This window comes from Melospiza georgiana, chromosome 21 (genome assembly GCF_028018845.1).
Source record: "Melospiza georgiana isolate bMelGeo1 chromosome 21, bMelGeo1.pri, whole genome shotgun sequence".
In the NCBI taxonomy this organism is placed as follows: Eukaryota; Metazoa; Chordata; class Aves; order Passeriformes; family Passerellidae; genus Melospiza; species Melospiza georgiana.
Window position 1 is genome coordinate 11,009,637 of NC_080450.1, and position 20,998 is coordinate 11,030,634.

The 20,998-nt window shown below is 44.8% G+C and overlaps 1 protein-coding gene across 4 annotated transcripts in view; it reads right to left on the reverse strand.

The window, feature by feature from the left end:
* MYH10 (myosin heavy chain 10) overlaps positions 1-20,998 on the reverse strand; it is an 85,342-nt gene that overhangs the window by 19,777 nt on the left and 44,567 nt on the right. For 2 of the 4 annotated variants that reach the window (XM_058038537.1, XM_058038536.1), the window contains 16 exons: positions 19,923-20,015; positions 17,308-17,371; positions 15,441-15,539; positions 13,907-14,050; positions 13,535-13,630; positions 9,823-9,941; positions 9,115-9,267; positions 8,546-8,719; positions 7,118-7,291; positions 6,274-6,388; positions 5,204-5,266; positions 2,634-2,827; positions 1,415-1,536; positions 949-1,018; positions 691-851; positions 3-111 (listed from right to left, as the gene is read on the reverse strand). In XM_058038537.1, coding sequence (XP_057894520.1) covers positions 3-111; positions 691-851; positions 949-1,018; positions 1,415-1,536; positions 2,634-2,827; positions 5,204-5,266; positions 6,274-6,388; positions 7,118-7,291; positions 8,546-8,719; positions 9,115-9,267; positions 9,823-9,941; positions 13,535-13,630; positions 13,907-14,050; positions 15,441-15,539; positions 17,308-17,371; positions 19,923-20,015 — 1,950 coding nt within the window. The remainder of the gene's footprint in view (positions 1-2; positions 112-690; positions 852-948; positions 1,019-1,414; positions 1,537-2,633; positions 2,828-5,203; positions 5,267-6,273; positions 6,389-7,117; positions 7,292-8,545; positions 8,720-9,114; positions 9,268-9,822; positions 9,942-13,534; positions 13,631-13,906; positions 14,051-15,440; positions 15,540-17,307; positions 17,372-19,922; positions 20,016-20,998) is intronic. The other 2 variants (XM_058038540.1, XM_058038539.1) reach the window with 1 other exon arrangement.

The following is a 20,998-nucleotide window of genomic DNA, read 5'->3' on the forward strand; positions in this document are numbered from 1 at the left end:
ACCTTGGTGAAGACTCTCCACCACTGCCAGTGCCTCAGCTTCAAATATGCAGCACAATTCCTCTGCAGGATTTTCAGTGCACTCAGCTGCTGCTGCTTCTTTGCAAAGGCCCTGAGGACAGCAAGAAGTTAAATAAATAGATGTGTTAAATACAGCTGACCATCATTTAATTTTTAGGTTACACAACCCTACAACACTTATAGACAGTAAATAGCCTTATTTATAAGTTTCAGTAACTACAGTGAGTTTATGAGTTCTTGTTCCTACAGAGTCAGAGCAAGAGCTGCATTCATAATTTCCAATAAAAAGTCTGTTTGCTCTTACTCTCAACAGGTTTTTTTCTTAAAAAGACAAAACCAGGATGGATTAGCTACTTTAATTTTTAAAAAGCAGCTTTCCAAAGAACTTCCAGGAACCTCCAGTGGGACAGGAGGAGAGACAAAGGAATTTGCAGCCACTGTTTAGGGCTGTGTGTGCCACAAAGGCAAGAGCAGGGAAAGGAGATATTCTTAAGGAATGAAAGTGCAAATTCTCCCCAGGCAAAAATCCTCTTAATACCCAGGATACAATTACAGTTCCTCAGGCAGCACACTCAGAAAATCTCTCCTAAAATTCAAGTTTTAAAGCACAGCTCGCCATCAGAGGGCCTTGAGAGAGCCAAGGGAAGACCTAATCCCAGAGCACACTCACTTCCTGGCCAGGTATCCCCTGCACACCGCCTGGAAGAAGATGATGATGTCTGTGATCTTCAGGTCCCTCTCTTCCTCCAGGTGTGCCAGGACTCCAGCTCGGAAGAAGATCTTGCTCTGTCCAATTCTGTACAAGTTGGGGTCCAGCTCCAAGGCCCTGATCTGAACACACAGGCAAGGGCGTTGTTGTTACACCAAGAAAAGGACAATTTAGGCAAATTTTCCAATGTTTAGACAATATTTAGCTATGGACACTTACCATACGCTCACAGGCCTGCTTACCATCCATGAAACCTTTGGGAATTGCATTGGGAGTGAGGATCTCATACCTGGAAGGCAAATGAAAAAACACTTTTACATTCAGCAATAAACAATATGATTTTAGTATAAACTTATAAATGCAAAAACACCTTTACACTCAGCAATGGGCAATGTGATTTATAGTATAAACTTAGTGATTTGTAGCATGAACTACAGTGACCAAGTGCACAGTTAGGGAATTCCTCCAGGAATCTTTTCCAGCAGCCAGCTTTGGATTGTTCCCCTTGCCTACTGCCTTCAGAATAAACTGCAGTAGTTAAACATATGAAATTCAAGGCCTCACAATCAGGTTTTGATTTTCTTTGAGCTGTGCTGGGGGAGAAGGGAGGAATGTGGGGTCTTCAATTATTTAAAAAGGAACTTTAGCTCCTAGGAACTGAAAAGGGTGTTGCTGCTGCTATTACCTCTGCCTGAATTCCTGGAACACAATCCTGTTTGGGAATCCCTGCCGACAAATCCTTATTCCTTCCAAAACCCCATTGCAGCGGAGCTGATCCAGAACCAGGTGTGGGTCCAGTTTTCCAGCCTGGACAAAACAAAACACAGATTCTTTTAATTGGTATTAAATTAATTATTAAATTAATTATAAAAATAATTTGTATTATTGAATTAGAAATTAAATAAATTAAATTATAGATAAAATAAATTAAAAATTAAAAATTAAATTATATTATTAAATTAATTATTACAGTGGCAAACTGTACTTTCAGTTTTCCGGCCTGGACAAAACAAACCACAGATTCTTTTAATTGGTATTAAATTAATTATTAAATTAATTATTAAATTAATTAATAAATTAATTTATATTACTAAATTATAAATTTAATTATAGATTAAATAAATTAAAAATTAAAAATTAAATTTTATTATTAAATTAATTATTACAATGGCAAACTGTACTTTCAGTTTTCCGGCCTGGACAAAACAAACCACAGATTCTTTTAATTGGTATTAAATTAATTATTAAATTAATTAATAAATTAATTTATATTACTAAATTATAAATTAAATTATAGATTAAATAAATTATAAATTAAAAATTAAATTATATTATTAAATTAATTACTACAGTGGCAAAGTGTACTTTCAGTTTTCCAGCCTGGACAAAATAAAACAGGGATTCTTTTAATTGGTATTAAATTAATTATTAAAATAGTTATAAAATGAATTTATATTATTAAATGATAAATAAATTAAATGATAAATTAAATTAATTAAATTATAAATTAAATAAATAAATAATAAATTAAATTATATTGTTAAATTAATTATAAAATAAATTTATATCATTGAATTATAAATTATCTTAATAAATTATTAAATTAACATATAATTATAATTTATTATAATAATAATTATAATAATTATTATAAATTATTAATTAATAAATTATAAATTGAATTAAATTCTATTATTAAATCAATTATTACAGTGGCAAAGTGTACTTTCAGTTGTTCAGGCCAGAAGCCATCTGGGTGAGTCAGGGCACGTGCAGGGAACTCTCAGTAGCCAGTGCCCAGTGTGACAGCCCTGAGTGGAGGGGGAAGGCCCGGGCAGGCCGCAGGGCTCAGGGTAGGTGAGACCAAGGAGAAGCAGGCACCAGGAGTGGCCTGCAAACCCTACCCTCTTCTCGTGGTTGGGGATGATGCAGCGCACGAAGTTGGGGTTGGTGTTGCGCAGCGTGGCCATCAGCTTGGTCAGGGACTCCTTGTAGAGCTGGCCCACGGTGCGGAACATGCCCTTCTTGGTCTTGTAGGCTGAGCCAAAGGCCGTCTCCGTGATGCCCGTCACCTGGTCCAGCCCCACAATGCGATCCACTGCAGAGGACAAGAGGCAAGGGCTGAGCGGCCGCCCCGAGGGGCTGCCAGGGTGGCCCTGGTGGCACGGGAGCAGCAGCAGAAGCTGGGGGCAGCGCTGGCGGGCGAGGCGGCGCAGCAGGACCGCGACACAAGCTCGGGGACCAACAGCCACAGACTCATCCAGCACACGAGTGCAGCTTCAGGAGGTACAGGCTGAGATATCCAGCTCTTTACCTGCAGTTCTACATGACCAGGAAAGCTGTTTTGTGTTTAAATCACTTTGTACAGAGATAAATGCCAGTTCACAGGCAGCTCTCTGTCTGAGTCCTTACAGTGCACAGTGTTCATGGGTTGAACATTTGCAATTACACATCTGTGCGTGAAAAGTCACTTATGACAATAGAACAGGTTAAATAGAATAGCTTAAACCTGACTTCACTTCATAAAAATAGTTTTAATATAAATTTCCAGAAGAGTTGGAAATAGTGTTATTTCAATGACAAGAGGGAAAAAAGTGTCTGCCAGATTTGTGCTCAGCTCCTATTTGGGAGAGTTCTTCTCACTTTTAAATACACCCGGAAAAATCTCCCTGCCCAAAAGACAAGTTTCCAACCAGGAAAACTCCACACAAAGCACTTCCAAGCTGCCTTTAATAAAGCATCAGAATAGAGACTTGTCTTTGATTTTTTGGAACATTTTGGGCAAGAATCTCAAGGGTTTGTTTTTCAGAAGCACAATTAGAAATGCGAGTGCCATTATTAAAACCATGAAGGTGATTCCATGTGCAAGTCAAGAATGGTTACACAGTTCAGTAAAAGATACACAGGTGGTTTAACACCTCCGTAATTACAGCTGGTGCTTCTCAGGACTGAGCAGATCCCAACATTTGGGGGTTCTCCATGAAATCCAAGCTGGGCAGCCAGAAACAAGAATCTATTTGTAGGCTACATCTTCACTTTTGTCACATTATTTTCAAATTCATTTAAACCAAAGCAGCGGGAATTACGCTTTGCTACTAGAATTATCTGACAAGTAAGGGACAATTTCTATTTAATTTCTATTTAATTTTCTATTTAAGGGACATTATTCTATTTAATTTCTTCCTAATGTTCAACTGGTCAAAGGTCTATTAAAAAAAAGGAAAATTAAAAGCAGAGAAATACAGGGCAGCAAATCTGAGTCTTGTGTGTAGAGCAGAGTCTGGATCCTCCACAGGGTTTTGAACACAAGAATTAAACTTATTAAATTTGGAGAAGTAAGTAGGTGGTAAGGTGTTTATAAGTTCAAATCCCAAATATTTGTTTCGAAGCAGAATTTAGTCCCAAATCAGACATGAGACAGAGACTACAGGAGTCAGTTTTCTAGAGAATTAAATGATTGCCAATATTAGAAACCTGCAGCCACAAGGCCCCGCTAAGGACTGCAACCACTCAGCTTTATTTCACCTTGTACTTCCTACAATTTGGCACACAGATCTGATCCTGCAGTTTTGTGCTCCTCCCCTCTGCGCTCCAGCTCTAGGAGGGTGATTTATGTTTGAAACAGGATGACTGGAGTTAAACGTGAGCTCTGCCTATAGGTTAAAGCATGAACTGCATGGCTGGGCCACCACCCCTGGCTGGAGCTCCTGGGTCAAAGCTCTGCAGGAATTCCTTTAGGAATATCCCTGGTTTCCTCAAGGATGGGATCTATCAGGAGTGGTGAGAGATAAACCCAAAATCTGAGGGCACAACCTTCACATCCTTGTGCTTCTAAACTTGGGGAGAGGAATCCAAGAAAGAGGAGGAAGTTGAATTAAATATCTAAAGTGTCTTCAAAGATATTCCAAGTGCACTTCTTGATTTCTCAATACCCCAAAAAACATCTGCAGCTTATATAAATATTAAAATTAATAGGCTTTTAAATAAAAGAACAATTCCAACAAGGCTGGAAGAAGTTTATTTCACTTTCTACCCCCACTAAAACTGCAGCACTCATCCTGATACTTCAAAACATTCTTGAGTTCTCCTCCAAAAAGGACACAGCCACGTCCTAAAGATCCCAGAGTTTTGTCAATGTTGGACTGCAGAAAGAAGCTTGATAGTGTTCCAAAGCTTTTGCATTCTCTCAAATGCTTGCAGCTACCAGAATTGTCACTTTTAGAGGCAATTCTACATCTCCTCATGGAACCAGGAAGCAACAAACCTTTTCATCGGCAATGCAAAACTGGAGATGCTTTGTGTGTGTGCAGCAGCAGCTGGACAGGAATGCACTGGGGGCCCCAGGGGGGCTGGGGGGGGTTTACCTAAATTCAGCATGAAATGAGAAGTTCATGCAAGCCTACGAGCAAAAATGGTTCTCCTGGAGGTACAACAGCCCTGCCTTTAGTAGGCCTAGTGTTTTATATCCATTCACCTGGTGGCTCATGAAGACCAGAAATATTGTCATAGAAACAGGCTCTCTGAATATTCTGAATCTCTAAGGCAGAGAAACAGCAAAAACACAAAGACAGAAGAGCAGATACACAAGACACTTGAGTTAGTAAAAACAACAGGTTCACCATTGCAAACACACTTCACTGTGCCACAACATATCCCATGCACATCTCAATGGTCTGTGGGAAGAGGGTGTGAGGATTTGGAGCAAAACACAATTGCTCTGTGGGAAAGGGGCAGATCCCCAACCAAAAAGTTCTTTACAGATTCATTAAAGCTGCTCTCTGTGGCTGCCCAAAGAGGGAAACTCAGCATTAACCTCCAGCACCACCTAAATCACAAGCTGCATTTCCTCCTCAAGTAACAAACTGCAGGGTTTATATCCTGTGACATGTAAATATACACTGTGATGTTAAAAAGCAGAATAGAAAAGTCCCTGCTAAGTATTTATGTGGTTATTTCTGCTTTTTGGAGTCATTTGGTGCAAGTACTGATAAATACTTGCAGGTGATGGGCAGGTAACCTGGCTGAGCAGCAGTGTGCAGCTAAAACAGGATTTGATTTTAATCTCAGCACTGCTACAGCTGCTATTGCAATGAATTTTAGGAGATGTGGATTTCCAGAGCACCACCCACCACTGCACAGGAAATAACTGTGCTGGTGCTCACAGACACAGTGTTTACAGTGCTTTACCAACAGCAAGAACCACCCCAGCTGTTCACACTCAGGACTCCACTGCAGCAAGTCCCAACCAAGAGTTCTGGACAAGATTCCACATGAAATTGGACACAGAGAAACAAGAAATAAGTGAGTATCAGTTCCAGTAATGAACATGAGAAGCAGCTACTCAGAAATGGTACATGTGCAAGGGACCAGAGGTGCAACTCAGCTTCCTTGGTGGACTTTGGGCACTAAGTAAGAGAGAAAATGCTGTAGGGATTTACAATGGAGAAGTGGAGGGTGAGGAAGGAACAGGCATTAAAAAACCACCCCAAACAACTCATCCAGCAAGGTGAAATCACCAACAATCCGTGCTCAGAGCTCTCTTACCATCCTTCCAGAGCTCAGCCACAAATTTATCCGAGGACTGGTGCAGGAGTGTGGCCACGTTGTCGTTCAGGGGGTCCATGTTCTTCATCAGCCACTCATCTGCCTTGTAGTCCACCTGCAGGGCAGCCAAGGGCTCAGGCTCAGAGCAAAACCAGCTCCAGGTTTCCATTTCTCAGCATCAAACATCAGAGGTGCTTTCCTCTCACTGCCCAAGCTCAGAACCACCAAGGCTGGCTCCAAGCTCAGATCCAGCCCTGCCTGGTGCTCACATTTGCTGGCTGAGCCTCCTTAGGACAGCTCAAAGTACCACAAGTTTGCTTTTGGAAGAGTAAATGGGGTTTTCTTCAAAATTCAGCAATCTGACTGCTTTCTTACTGACAGCTGGGTATTTATTTGCTGCCCACTTTATTGCCAAAGTAAGTTTCATTGTGAAGATGTAAAACCAGCTCTAGGATAGACACCAATTACTTTATCTAAATTACTGGAGAGTAAACTAAGGATGTGCTGCAGCATGATTTTTTAGAATTTCTCTACAGTATTTACATTTAAACACTTGGTTCTATAAAGAAAACAAATTTTTATCTTTAAAGGGCCAAACCTGTGATTTCCAAATAAACCCCAGCTCAGCAGCTAAAAAATCACTGACACTGGGTTTCATCCCAACCCAGAGAGCCCTAAAATTCCCTAATTCCCTACAGAGATTCTCTGAAATCTCTGTAGACCAGCATGGTTCTGCTCCAACCAAGGCAGAAGCTGTCTATTTTTGCATCCAGGCTTTGGCAGGAAAGCAGAGAACTTGCCCCAAACCAATCTTTCCAAATAGAATTTAATGGTGAGCCCTTACCTTCCCTGCATAGTGAATAATGCAGAAGTCTGCTTTGTCCTTTAGCTGTCTTGGCTTTTGGAACTTGGAATGAGTTCCTTGCTCTTGGACCAATTTCTCCACAAATGTCTTGTCAGTAGCTTTAGGGAACCAGCATTCTTCATCCAGCAATGCCAACACACCAGGAGGATTTGCCTGAAAAGCAGGTAAGGAACGTGTTCATGTTTTATAGATGTATATACATATATATTAATTTTTTTTAAGTTTAATATTTCCCGTGCACCACTGAACATCACAATAAGGGTAGTCCAAAATACTCCAAGGCTTATTTCAGTTAAAACAAGCTGTGGGGGAGTCCAGGTCAAGAAGGATGCTATGGCTGACTCAAACAAACCCATTCCAATATCCATGGGCACACCACTGAGCTGGTCATTGCTGACCAGAGCCTTGCTTTGCAAAGGTTTATACTTAAAAGGTTCTGAGGGAATGCAAAGTTCACCCATTTGGTGAGAGATGTTTCCATGTACCTAGCATCACACTTACAGAACAACTGGGAGGGTACGGAGGTTTGCTTTGAAGTTAATAAATAACTTGAGGTGTTTTAGGATATTCACCTAAACATGTGCACACTGAGGGCAGCCACACTTGTCCTCCTTTGGAGGAGGTTTTACCTTCCAAGGAGGCAGAACTTTCTCAGTTCCACACACAAAGTGAAGACCTTTGATAAGTGAAACCAAATTTCCCTTTTCCCCCAGGGAAACAGGAATGCAGCTTTTCTGCTGGTCAGGATGCACAGCAGCACTGGGAGCTCCCCTGCACCCCAGGATACACAGAAACAGGCAGGAGAGTACCTGCACTGGCCCAGGTTTCATTTAAAAGGTTCTGAGATGGACAGAACAAACTTTCAGGAGTCTCTGTTCTCCCCATCTGCTCCTCAGCTTCCATGGATTCAGCAGCCAGAGGAGGATGTTAAAAACCACAGTGACTAAAACCACTTTTAAGATCCTGTTTTCCTATTTACAAGGCAATTTTCTGAGGTGAAACTCTACTCTACACAAAGTTTCAGGAATTTTGCTATTGATTTCCAATGAAGGAAGTCTACCACAAGTCTTGGGAAAACTTTCTACACCACAAAAAGCTCCTACACCACAATGGCACAGTTTAATGACACTGACAGGATTAATGACTTCATTAGTACTAGGGGAAAAGGTATAAAAATAGCAGCTTCATATCTTGAGCTCAGTGTTTTACACTGACATGAGGGCAAAATCCCCTCTGGATAAATCCTTTTATTAACAATACACGGTATTTTAGATTTGAGCTTCAGCATTCCAGTTAATTCCCTTTTAATGACAGCTCTACAAAGAAATGTCTTATTTGCAGGCAGCAAAAGACACAGTCAGCACTCCAAGCTCTCCTCCTCAGAGCATTATTCATGTGCAAACTTACAGGTCTTTCAATTAAGTCAATGCAAGGCTGCAGGTCCAGGCCAAAATCAATGAAGTTCCACTCGATGCCCTCTCGCTGATATTCCTCTTGCTCCAGGATAAACATGGTGTGGTTGAACAACTGCTGCAGCTTCTCGTTGGTGTAGTTAATGCAGAGCTGCTCAAAGGAGTTCAGCTACAAAACAACATCAGTGTTCAAGAATGAGTTAGTGACAAGGTACCGCAGATCTGGGAGGCAAAAATTTGACTTTATAAGGAAATTCTCCAAAACTTTGTGAAGTTCGAATGTAACACAAAGAAAACTGGAATGCAATTCTACCAATCTCCCTGACATAAATTATAGTAGGAATTATTAAATTATGGTAGGAACAACTACCACACATAAAGAAGGATTAAAGGTTAAATTATGATTTTCTGGCACTGTAACTTTGGGCTGTCAAAGCCTTTACACCCCAAACCAACCCCATGTGTAACCTCAGACCACGCTACGCTGCTTTCAGTGCCTCTGCAGCTGCCCTGACCCCACAGAAACAGGAAAACAAAAACCTAAGCAGCAACATCTCCCTGTACCTCGAAGATCTCGAAGCCAGCAATGTCCAGGATGCCAATGAAGGAGGCTCCCTGGCGCTTGGTCCTGTCCAGGGCTTTGTTGATGCGGTGCACGAGCCAGCGGAACAGGCGCTCGTAGGTGGCCTTTGCCAAGGCTTCCACTGCAAAGTCCGCCTGCAAACCCAAACAGGAACATTTATTTACCCTGGAAAAGCCATCAAAAGGACACAGACATGGATGTTATCACAACTCAGTAAAGGAAGAAGCTGGATGGAGTTAACACCAGTGAGGAATGAAAACAAGCAGTAGGAATGGTTTGGAGTTTGATCAATGTTAACAAAAATTTCTTTCTAAACTGCTCCATAAAAACAAAAGGTCTCCAAGTATTTGATAATGTCACAACATGAAAGGACGAAACCAGGAGAAAGTCAAGGAAATGGAAAGGTTTCTTCTACTCTACAGATGATTTTTACCATATAAGAACATTTCACAAAGACAGTGAAGCTTTTAAGAGAGCAGCAAACACTCAAAGCCAATTGTCTTTGTTAGGAGCTAATGAGGACGAGGCAGCTTCCCTCAGTCTTTAAAGCACCTTTTAAAGCTCACCTGTTTTTTGGTCTGAGCTCTCTGGACCTTTTAGAGCTCACCTGTTCTTTGGTCTGGGCTTTGTGGCCCTTTCAGAGCTCACCTGTTCTTTGGTCTGGGCTTTGTGGCCCTTTCAGAGCTCACCTGTTCTTTGGTCTGGGCTTTCTGCACGTAGTCCCGGCCCACCTTGATGCGGGGGGTGAGGATGGCACGGGTGAACTCCATGACGTTCATTCCCAGCAGGTGGCAGAGCTTCTGTGCGACTGTGAGGGACATACGGACACAGGAGCACGGGGACAGAGGGGCACAGGGGGACAGAGGGGCACAGGGGGACAGAGGGACAGAGGGACACGGGGACACAGGGCCAGATGGACACGGGGACAGAGGGACACAGGGACACAGGGAGAGAGGGACAGAGGGACAAAGGGAGCACTGAGACCCTGCCCTGACACCTGGAGCAGCTCCTCACCAGGAGGTGGCATCTCAGGAGCCAGCACAGGTGCCCAGGTCGGTGCCCAGGTCAGTGCCAGCCTCGGGGGCTGTGTCCCCAAGGCTGGCAGAGCTCTCCACAGGAACACAGCTGGATGTGCCTGGGGAGCAGGGAAAGGCTGGAATTCATCAGGGGTCAGCTCATTAACAGCTCATTTAGATCCCTTTTCTGATGCCCAGGAAAAAAGGACAGGATTGGGACATCACACATCAAATCCACCATCCTAAAGGTGCCTTAAAACCTGGCTCAGGGCAGGCAGCTGTGCCAGCCCAAAGCAGGGCTGTGCCACCTTGTCAGGGAGCTGAGCACTCCCCAGGCCAGCCTGGCACACTGGGGGGTGTCCCTGCCATGGCAGGCGGTTGGAACGGGATAATCTTTAACCCAAACCAGCCTGGGATTCCAATATTTCACACAGAACAACACCACAGGCAGCAGGGCACTTCAACAGCAGCAGCCTCCTGATGTAATTTCATTATTTAAATGTGCATTACCCACCCCAGCCCTCCAGGCTCCTGCTGCATCAGTCCCTCCCCTGAACACGAGGCCCAGGAGCTTGGGTGTTTGTGACTCCACACTTCTAAAAATGACAGTGACACTGAAGGTATTTTTAGGTCCAGGGAAGTGTTGCCCTTTAGCCGGTAGCTCTCCACACCACCCAGTAAGAACTTGGCCCCTTATCTTTATCATCTGATAGCTTCTTTTACTGTCAAAATGAAAATAAAAAGTTGTTTTTTCAAACCAGCATTGGAAAACAGATGTTCATACTAATATAAGTGAGGTTTTGCTGCATTATTTTTTCTTTAGTATTAAGAAAACTATTATTGCTCTTTAATGTTGAGATTCTCTGTCTGGCCATATGCTCACTAGAAGGGTTCATGACCTGACACAGAAGCAGTGAGATCAGGGGAGTGTCACAAACTGAGCACTCCTTCACTTGAGCCACAAACAGGAACATTTCTGGGCTCTGAGCACACAAATCTGCACCAGCACATCAGATAAAACTCACAGCCTCAGGGGCCAAGCAGGAAGTGCTCTCAGGATCTTTAAAACAAACAAATAAAACAAGAACTTGAAAATATTAAGTAGCCAGGGGATGCTGTAAAGGATATTGCAGTGCAAGGAAGGAGGGTCCCAGGGCACCCCAAATACCACACTCAGCTCCCTGCATAACCCAGGGGCTTGGAATTTATTGTTCCAGCCTTTCCAGTCAGTCATAACTGTGCTTCAAGTGAGAATGATCCCAATAGACCACAGCAGGTGAGATCCCAGTCAGTGATCCCAATAAACCACAGCAGGAGCAGGTGAGATCCCAGCCAATGATCCCAATAAACCACAGCAGGTGAGATCCCAGCCAATGATCCCAATAAACCACAGCGGGTGAGATCCCAGCCAATAATCCCAATAAACCACAGCAGGTGAGATCCCAGTCAATGATCCCAATAAACCACAGCAGGTGAGATCCCAGCCAATGATCCCAATAAACCACAGCAGGTGAGATCCCAGCCACTAATCCAAATAAACCACAGTAGGTGAGAATGATCCCAATAAACCACAGCAGGTGAGATCACAGCCAATAATCCAGAGCAGGTGGTAGAAGAGACCTCAAATATCACCCAGTTCACCCCCTGCCACAGGCAGGGCACCTCCTTGTTTGTTTGTAATGAGAAAGGACAATTTAAAAAGTGGGACTGGAGAAAACCCTGATGTCCTGACCCATGTTTTATTACTGCTGGGGTTTGGACAGAAAGTTCTGAATTAATTACAAAGCCAAGATACTGAGGAGCTCCTGTCAGAGGTGAACATGAACTTTATGAGGTTTCTTTGAACTTTTGCCCTCCCCGCTGCAAGGTCCCTTCCCAACCTGGTGATCATGAACTGACTCTCCAAGCACAGCTTCTCCATCCTCCTGAGCCACAAAGGCTCTGTGGCTACTCTGACAGCTGTACTTGAGCCCAGGATTTATCTCCATTTCCCATCTCCAGGGGAGAATGTGCTTGCCGTGTTCTTTGAATGGGTTCCCATCTCAGGCCCACACAAACTACTCCCACCCACAGAGGCAGTGCCTGACTGTGTCACACCCAGGCTCTGAGCAAGGGCAGTCCCTGCAGGAACACCCTGATTTCTGCAGAGAATGCAGGGAAACCCTCACAATGGGATGTGACAAGAAAAGAGAGATCAGTTACCCTCAATTCCTTCAGAAAGATGCAATAACTTAAACCATATCACCAAATTCTTAAACACAAGAGGGCAAAAATATGCTTTAATTGTAATCTGAGCCTTTCATCCTTTTGGCTTTAGAAGTCAGAATTTTGGATCCAGTACTATAAATATCCAAGAGTATCAATGTATTTATAGTCAGTGTTGTAATTCAGAATTGATGTCTAAAAACCAATGATAATGCAACTAAAGACAGCCAGGAAGCATCTGTGTCTTTCCACATCACACCTTCCACATGGACATGACCTGGATGAATTCTCTAAACCAGCAGGAAAAGCCAAAAAAATTAACCCCTCACCCACCTTTTCTCCCCATTGCAACACAGAAAGTGCCACAAGCCAGGTCAGTAACTACTGACCTTTAACCTGGGCAGCACCACTGCCCTCAGAAATGACAATTTTGGGCTTTGCAAGTGACCCAGGTGCTCAGGAATTTGGGGCAGCCACAGAATGAGACCAGACAAGAAGGTGAGCTGTCCATGTCAGCAGCTCCTGGGAATGGGGGTTCCCCTGCCTCTCCACCGATGCCAGCTCTCCAAACTGCCTCTCATGAGAACATTTCAAGGGCTGGCACTGCAGCCTGCAATAAAAACCTCAAATGTGCCTCTCAGCATCTTTTTTTTTTTTTGGGTGGGGGAAGAAATGTATCCTTCCAAATGCTGATTGCATTGCAGGCACTGATAAATTCAGTGTCAGCCACACTGCCAGGACACTCCAGCAATGAGCCTGCTCTAAATGCAGCATTCCTGTCCTCAGCCACTGCACCAGGGAAGTTGTGCTTGGCTCCAGGGCTCTTATCATTGGCAACAAAACTGCTCTCAGCAACCAAAGCAAACAAACTGATTTAAGCATGAACTTCTTGCTAGGGCTTAAATCTTTGGAGAGAGCAATAAACAAGATTACAACCAAAATACTTGTTCCAAGCTTAGCAGCAATGCAAACAGCATCAATTCCCCTGATGGACATTGCATTTGTCTGCAGCAGGAGATGGAAGGGAGAGGTTTAGGAATTGTTTGTTGGTGCCATCAGCCCAGAGCCCTCCCAAGGATGCTCAGCACTGCTCTGTGCTTGCCAAGATTGCCCTGGACAGGGCAGGGTAGGCAGAGAGCTCAGCACAAGCCCAAGGACTCCCCTAGACATGGGAACTCACCAGTGTTCTCTGGCATGGAGGCCTGGTCTGTGTTCCTCTCCTTCTTAAAGGAAATGTTTCCAAACTGCAGCACTGAGGACACCACTTTCAGCATGGCTGTGATAACAAGAGACATTGCATCAGTTCCATGGCACAGGGCTCAGCTGAACACATTTTCCTCCTGTTTCTTGTGTCACTCTTCCTCCAGATTGCAAGGAGAAAGAAGTTCAGGGAGGAAATACAGTTTGTACTGTGCTTTTTGGGCAAATGGCTTGAATTTAACTCCAGTTGGAGTTAAGCAAACATTTTCTTCAGGCTGTCAGAGACACTGAAGCAACACTAAATTAGCAGAGTGTGTGCATGTGAGAGAGAAAAGGACCTGGAATAACTTACACAAGATCTCATCGTGTGAAAAGCCCATGATATGCATGGCTTCCATTGTCTCCTGGAAGTTGTCCTTGTCCTGTTGCCCAGGGATGGGGATGTAGCCATTAGATAAAAATCTGTAATTGTTAAATCCCTCGAGCAGCAGGTCAGCTGTGTTGGAGGAAGGGGAAGAGACAGAAAAATAACTCAGCAATGCTGTTCACACCCACCCGTGCTCTGTTCTCACTCAATTCCCCAGCTCTGCTTTGGGAAACCAGTCCCTCAGAAATGGCTACAAGCCAGGAGAGCAGCTTCTGAAACCCTAAAAATACCCTAAAAATACAAGTGCACCTCCCAAGCTGAGGCCAGACTCAGACTCTCCCTGCAGCAACCTCCACGAGCTCCTTAATGCATTAAACCAGCCCCAGAACAGTGCCCAGATCCATCTCAAATCCTCATCTGGAGTATCTTAAAAGGAAATCTCTACTGAAAGGTACAAGACCCAGGCAGAAATGGAGCTGGGGATTGATGACCCTATCAAGGATGATGAGCACAGCTTATCTCCTACAGGAGGAGTGGACCAGTTCTCTGAAGTCTGTATCTTTATGAGCTTCACTTATCACAACCCACCAGGAACTCCCAAGGAGGGGAAAAAGCCAAACAGAGCTGAGATAACCATCCCAGCACTGCCATGGCTTGAAGAAAGCCCAGGGTTTCATTGGGTTTGGGTTCAATTTCTCTGTAGGCTGGAGGAGATGGGGCTGGTTGTTTCCAGCTGGGAACTTTGCACTCCAATCCAGGGATTCCCAAACTGGGCTTTGGCAGGGAGGAGACACTGCCTTGGAATGGCAGAGTGGCTCCCCAGCACATCTGATAAAACTCAGTGTCACAGACACAGTTTCTGAAAAATCCTTTCATTAGGATCTTTTCTCCTGAGAAGCTGGGAAGCTTCAGCTTCTCCATGTTTTGCTACTTTGGAATGTGATTTGGAGAATTGTTTACCCAGCATGTGAAATTGTTTTTACTTGATGACCAATAACAGCCACCTGTGTCGAGGCTGTGAGCAGTCACAAGATTTTCCTTTCCTTTCCTTTCCTTTCCTTTCCTTTCCTTTCCTTTCCTTTCCTTTCCTTTCCTTTCCTTTCCTTTCCTTTCCTTTCCTTTCCTTTCCTTTCCTTTCCTTTCCTTTCCTTTCCTTTCCTTTCCCTTTCCCTTTCCCTTTCCCTTTCCTTTCCCTTTCCTTTCCTCCTTCTGATGAAATCCTTTCTTCTGTTATTTTAGTATAGTTTTAATATATCATTTCCTTTTAATATAATATAATATCTATCACAAAATAATGAATCAGCCTTCTGGAACATGGAGTCAAGATTCTCATCTCTTCCTTCGTCCTGGGACCCCTGCGAACACCAGCACAACCCAGCAGTGATTTCAGGACAAACCTACCCAGCCTCTCCTTTTAGAGCTCACCACTCACAACCACAGAATAACCCAAACCCACCCTGTACCCTTGAAACAACAAAGTCAGCACCCAAGAGGTGTCAAAGGGACATTCCCAGCTTACACTTGAGGTGCTCTCCTGCTCCAGCCAGCAGCTGGTAGAAGATGTGGAACGTGCGCTCGTCCTTGGCCTGACGCACGGCTCGGGACTTCTCCAGCAGGTCTGGGGTCACCTGGAGTCAAGGGCCACCTGCAATCCCTGCTTCAAAATCTACTGAGAGCTCCAAAGCAGGCCAGGGAATCAGTCTGAGACCAAAGAGAATTGTAGGAGTAATGTCCAGAGCTGCTGGGGCTGCCCCTGGATCTCTGGGTGTGCCCAGGGCCAGGCTGGACACTGGGACTGGGAGCACCTGGAGCAGGGGAAGGTGTCCCTGGGGCAGTGGAGGTGTCCCTAGGGCAGGGGGAGGTCCCTGGGGCAGGGGAAGGTGTCCCTGGGACAGTGAGAGGTGTCCCTGCCATGGCAGGATGGACACTGAGGTCCCTTCTACCCCAAACCAGGCTGGCATTCTGTGACTGGACTTGGTCCAACATGGACTTTAGTGACTAAATAGGAGATTTCCAGCTGGTAGAAACCCACTGTTCATCTCAGCCAATTCCTGACATTTCCATCCCTACATTTCCCTGCATCCCCTGCTCCTTGTAGCCACCACTGCCTGGACTAGCTGCTGGTCTGCCATGGACCAGCTGCACTTTTGCTGAGGGGGAGCTCCATCCTTCTCCATCATCACTTCTATTGAGGTCCCAGCTGAACTCCTAATCCCAAAAAGCAGCAGCTGCTGAACTCAGAAGTCCTTTATTATCCAAAGTGCATTTGCCATTCCTTCCAAGCATTGCCTTTCTCCATAACAATCCACATTGCCTTTCAACAGCTCCCAGATTCCCTTTCTGCAGCAGGTAGTGCCTGATTAGCTGCCACAAGCTGTAATCTTATTTCATTTTTTTATTTCTTGATATCCTATATTGTAAAGCAAATGCAGGACAGGGATATGAATTGACAATGCCAAGGATGGGTTCCTGTGATGAAGAAGAAATTCCCCAAGAGTTAAACCCTCCTGTTTTCACAAAGCTCTGGGCAAAACAATTCATCTGAACTTTCCTAAAGGCTGCCTTCATTCCTGTGCTGTGGTGAATGAAAAAAAAAAAAACACTTATTGCAGCATATTTTGAATAACTATAGATCTTTCCCAGCCTTATTGGGAAATCACATTTTCTGACAATTCCAAACACTTAATGTTCAGATCAAGCAGTTTCAAAACACAGGAACCAAATGGAAACTTAACTACAGCATTGTTTATGATCAATATTCACTTCATGTTGTTTAGCAAGACTCCCAACTCCATCCTTTTATGACCACTCCACTGCTATTCTCCCAGAAAACTCAAAATTACACAATACATTTTCAGCACAGAGAAAACAACTTCAGGGAAGGGCTTTCAGTGCCACTATTTTGACTTGGTTTTACACTCATAAACAAGAACAACTCTTAGAGCTAAAACTGAATTCGCTTTGGTATTAATTACAATTAATAGAAGGCCCTGTGTTACTGAACCTTCATGGTAGCCAGAAGAGCTCCTGGCACACACAGAGGCTCAGCTCCTCCTCAGGAAGGCGTTGGGGATTTTCAGAAATGTTCCCAGAACAAGCACATTTCACATGCTTTCCCTTTCTAACACAGCCTGTCTTTAAGGCCAGCCTGAAAACCCTGCAGGTTCCAGGGGGTGGGATTTGGGAGTTTAGGATTTCTGAGCACACAGAAGCTGCTGAGTCTGTGATATTTGAGCAGTTATTTTGAAACAAAGGGAGAGATGGATGCTGTCAAAGGAATGTCCAAGTGTGGCAACCTCTCACTGCATTCCAGTGAATTCTAGGGTTAAAAGCAAAACAAAGCAGGGCAGCTGCATTTTGCAAGGATGTGGCAGGAAAAAGGATACAGGTCTCAATGTTGGCCCCAACAATGTAACCAGTGACATCAAAATTAATCCTGATGAATTTGCCCTGCAAAGGAAAGAAGATTTTTTCATAAGTACTTTGTTGTTTTTTTTTTTAAATTAAAACAATGCTGTCCATACCAGAGATAACCCAAATACACTTATGGCTCAAGGATTTCCCAGGTTCAGAGGAAACATTTTCCCTTCCATGGGCTCATTCCAAGGGAGCACACTGCACACAAACACCCTCCAGGATTGGGGAACTCCTAGGGCAGATTTATTTGGTGAGGCTGAAGGTGAGGCTGCATTTTCCCTGAGCAAACACTGTGATGTGGGGAGCAAGGCTGGGATTCCAGGTGTGCACATCTCTGGGGCATTTTCTGGTGCTGCCTGGCCCAAAGGATTTCTCCCTCCTTTTCCAAAAGGCCTCCGTGGTCTCTCTCCAGCTCATCTAAGGGCTCAATTCTGTTGACACCATCACAGCACTGAGCCCAGGGCTTTGGAAAAGCCATATCAGAGGGAAGCAATCAGGGCTGCCACATCAATCCAGCAAGGCCACTCTCCTGGCCAATACAAACCAGAGACTGATGATCCCCTGGAACACAAGAGAACTGCCTTTGGTAGAATAAAAAAGGGGAAAAAATCAAATACATTGGCCACTGGGCTTCTCTGAGTCCTGCCTGGGTTCCCAGGAGCAGGGCAAGGCTGAACCACCTCTCACCTTGTGGGAGGACAGAGATTTCGAAATCAGGTTTGGAAATGGCTGTTAAAGATGATTTTTTTCTGCATGAGATGAAACCATCTGGAATGAATTATACTGGTCCCTTTATGAAAACAGAGCTGGAGCCATCAGAGTGATTATGTTCATGATGGAAATGCAGAGCTCAAAATAACACAAAACAGATGCTGACATCTTTTAGGGAAAGAAGTATTCTCATTAAGTTAGTACAGCCTCTGATGGATTCAAGACAGGTAACAAAGGGGAATCACTGTGCAGTGAAACCTGTTGATGTTATAAATCCTGTACCCAGCTTCTATAAGCATCAGGAAACATTATAAATAACAGGGCTGTAAAATTAAAAAAGCTGAATTTCCACAGAACTGTGCTCTCCCTCCTCAGCTGAAGGGGCTGATGGATTTAGTCATACAGTTTTCCAGAGTTCTTATCATGGAGTTGAGTTCATGCATTATAAATCCAAGCAACTGTTGAAATGTCAAAGGCAGACAAGAAATCTTTCATTTGTTCTGTAAATTTTAGTGCTGCTCTCACAAGCAAAATGATTTAATACCTCCTGAACACTTTTGAAGTTGTACTAAAAACATCTTCCCCCTGAAATAAGAGATGACTCTTTTTTTCCTTCAAAGGAGAGGAAGTTCTAAGAAGTGGTAAAAAGCTATTTATTCACCCTGAGCTCCACCACAATTTTTAAAACAATAGAACCCATCAGAAGTGGTTATCAGCCACCAAAACACTGTGAACAGCAAGCAGGGACCCAACAAAAACATGGAGCAGCTACAGCAGTGCCTGCCACCTGGGCCAGGTCACACAGTGGCCTTCTGACTTTCCTGCAGTAAATCAGGACATTGAGATGGGTTTTATGTGTGCTTTTGCAGAAATTCAGGATGTCCTCTCCAACCCAAGCACTAGATAAAGCCACGGCTCTGCACAGGAAGGCTGCAGGCTTTGCCAGCCCCATGGGTGCCCCAGTCCTGGGCACCTGACAGCAAGCCAGCAGCATCTGTGCACACAAGCCCAGCACAGCTCTATTTGACAGATTGTGAGCTGCTGTCAGCTCAGGGATGGCTAGAGTCAGAATAAAATCCCTTTGCCAGGAGCCAGTGAGAAGGTACCTTCAGTGAGCCCAGAAAGCAGAAGGCATTGGAAGGAAACCTCGATTCATGGGGGATGAGGAGAGAGAAATGTCCTGATACAATCAGAGAACACCTGGCACAGGGCATTTCTGCAGCAGCAGCTCTGGGATTAGGGGCACAGCTCTGGGATCAGGGGCACAGGGTCTGGGATCAGGGCACAGGCTGTGGGATCAGGGCACAGGCTGTGGGATCAGGGGCACAGCTCTGGGATCAGGGCACAGCTCTGGGATCAGGGGCACAGCTCTGGGATCAGGGGCACAGCTCTGGGATCAGGGCACAGCTCTGGGATCAGGGCACAGCTCTGGGATCAGGGCACAGGCTGTGGGATCAGGGGCACAGGCTCTGGGATCACGGCACAGCTCTGGGATCAGGACACAGGCTGTGGGATCAGGGACCAGCTCTGGGATCACGGCACAGCTCTGGGATCAGGACACAGGCTGTGGGATCAGGGACCAGCTCTGGGATCAGGGCACAGCTCTGGGATCAGGGCACAGCTCTGGGATCAGGGCACAGGCTCTGCAGGGATGAGGTGCCCAGGCTCTGCAGGTGCCCAGGCTCTGGGACCAGGAGGCTCTGCAGAGATCAGGAGGCTCTGCAGGATGAGGTGCCCAGGCTCTGGGGTCAGGGCTCCGGGATCAGGAGGCTCTGCAGGGATCAGGGCACAGGCTCTGCAGATGTCGAGGTTCTGGGATCAGGGGGCTCTGCAGGGGTAGGGGCACAGGCTCTGCAGGGATCAGGGCACTCACAAAGCGGGAGGAGTTGTCGTTCTTCACGGTCTTGGCGTTGCCAAAGGACTCCAGGATCGGGTTGGCCTGCAGCAGCTGCCTCTCCAGCTCCCCCTGCAAACCACAGAGACACAAACACAACACATTTACCCAGAGCACAGGGCCCAGGTGCTCTGCCTGTCCTGCAGTCGCCTCCCCGGGTGTGACAGTGCCACCACCTCCAAGGGGATTCTCATCCTGCCCTCACTCCCAAACCTGCAGCTGCCTCCATCCAGGGGTGAACGTGGCTGGATTTGGGTGGTGTTTGTTTATCAAACCACATAGAGACACACACAGACAGAGCAGGGACCAGACAGGACTTGATGGATGTTGAAAGTCACTGAATATGGGAAAGAAAATTGACATTTAGGGCTAATGAAATCAGGCACAGACATTTGAGTGCTTAGGGAAGAAAGCAATTTAACTAATTTAAGGTTTTAGGTTTAAACTTTGTGCTGGCAACACAGCTATCTCATAACAGCTATTTCCAATCTCAGAAATACCTATTTTCAAGCTTACTTTCAGGTGAGTGAAACTCCCCTTCAGTCAGCCAGACTGAAACTCATCTCATTGCATCACCTCTGACCTGGCCACACCAGCACTGAGCAACCCCAATTACAAACACTGCTTTCAAATTGCTCAATCCAGCCAGCACTGCTCAGGGTACTTAATGCATTTGTTAAATGCTTCTGTCAGCTCGGGCCAATGAGTTTAGAATTTGAAGTACTTATCTCAAGGAAATTGCACAACAGCTTTTGCAAGTTCTGTCCATGAGGAGGTCTGGTAACAAAAAAAGTCTGTGCTGCTTCCAAGAGCCCAGGAGGCACAAATGTACACAGGAAAATATATAAATATATTGTCTTCTTGCTCTGAAGGATGGTGTGGGGAAAAAAAAATTAAGTGAACCTGTCTGGAATGTAGTCTCCAATCTGACATTTGTGTTCATGAACCTGCTTTTTCCAATTATTTATAGTCCTGGTGAATAAAGGCCCAGATCAAGCATCAAAGAACAGGAAGCATTAAGTCTCTTAAGGCTTCCACATGGGGTCAATTCTTAG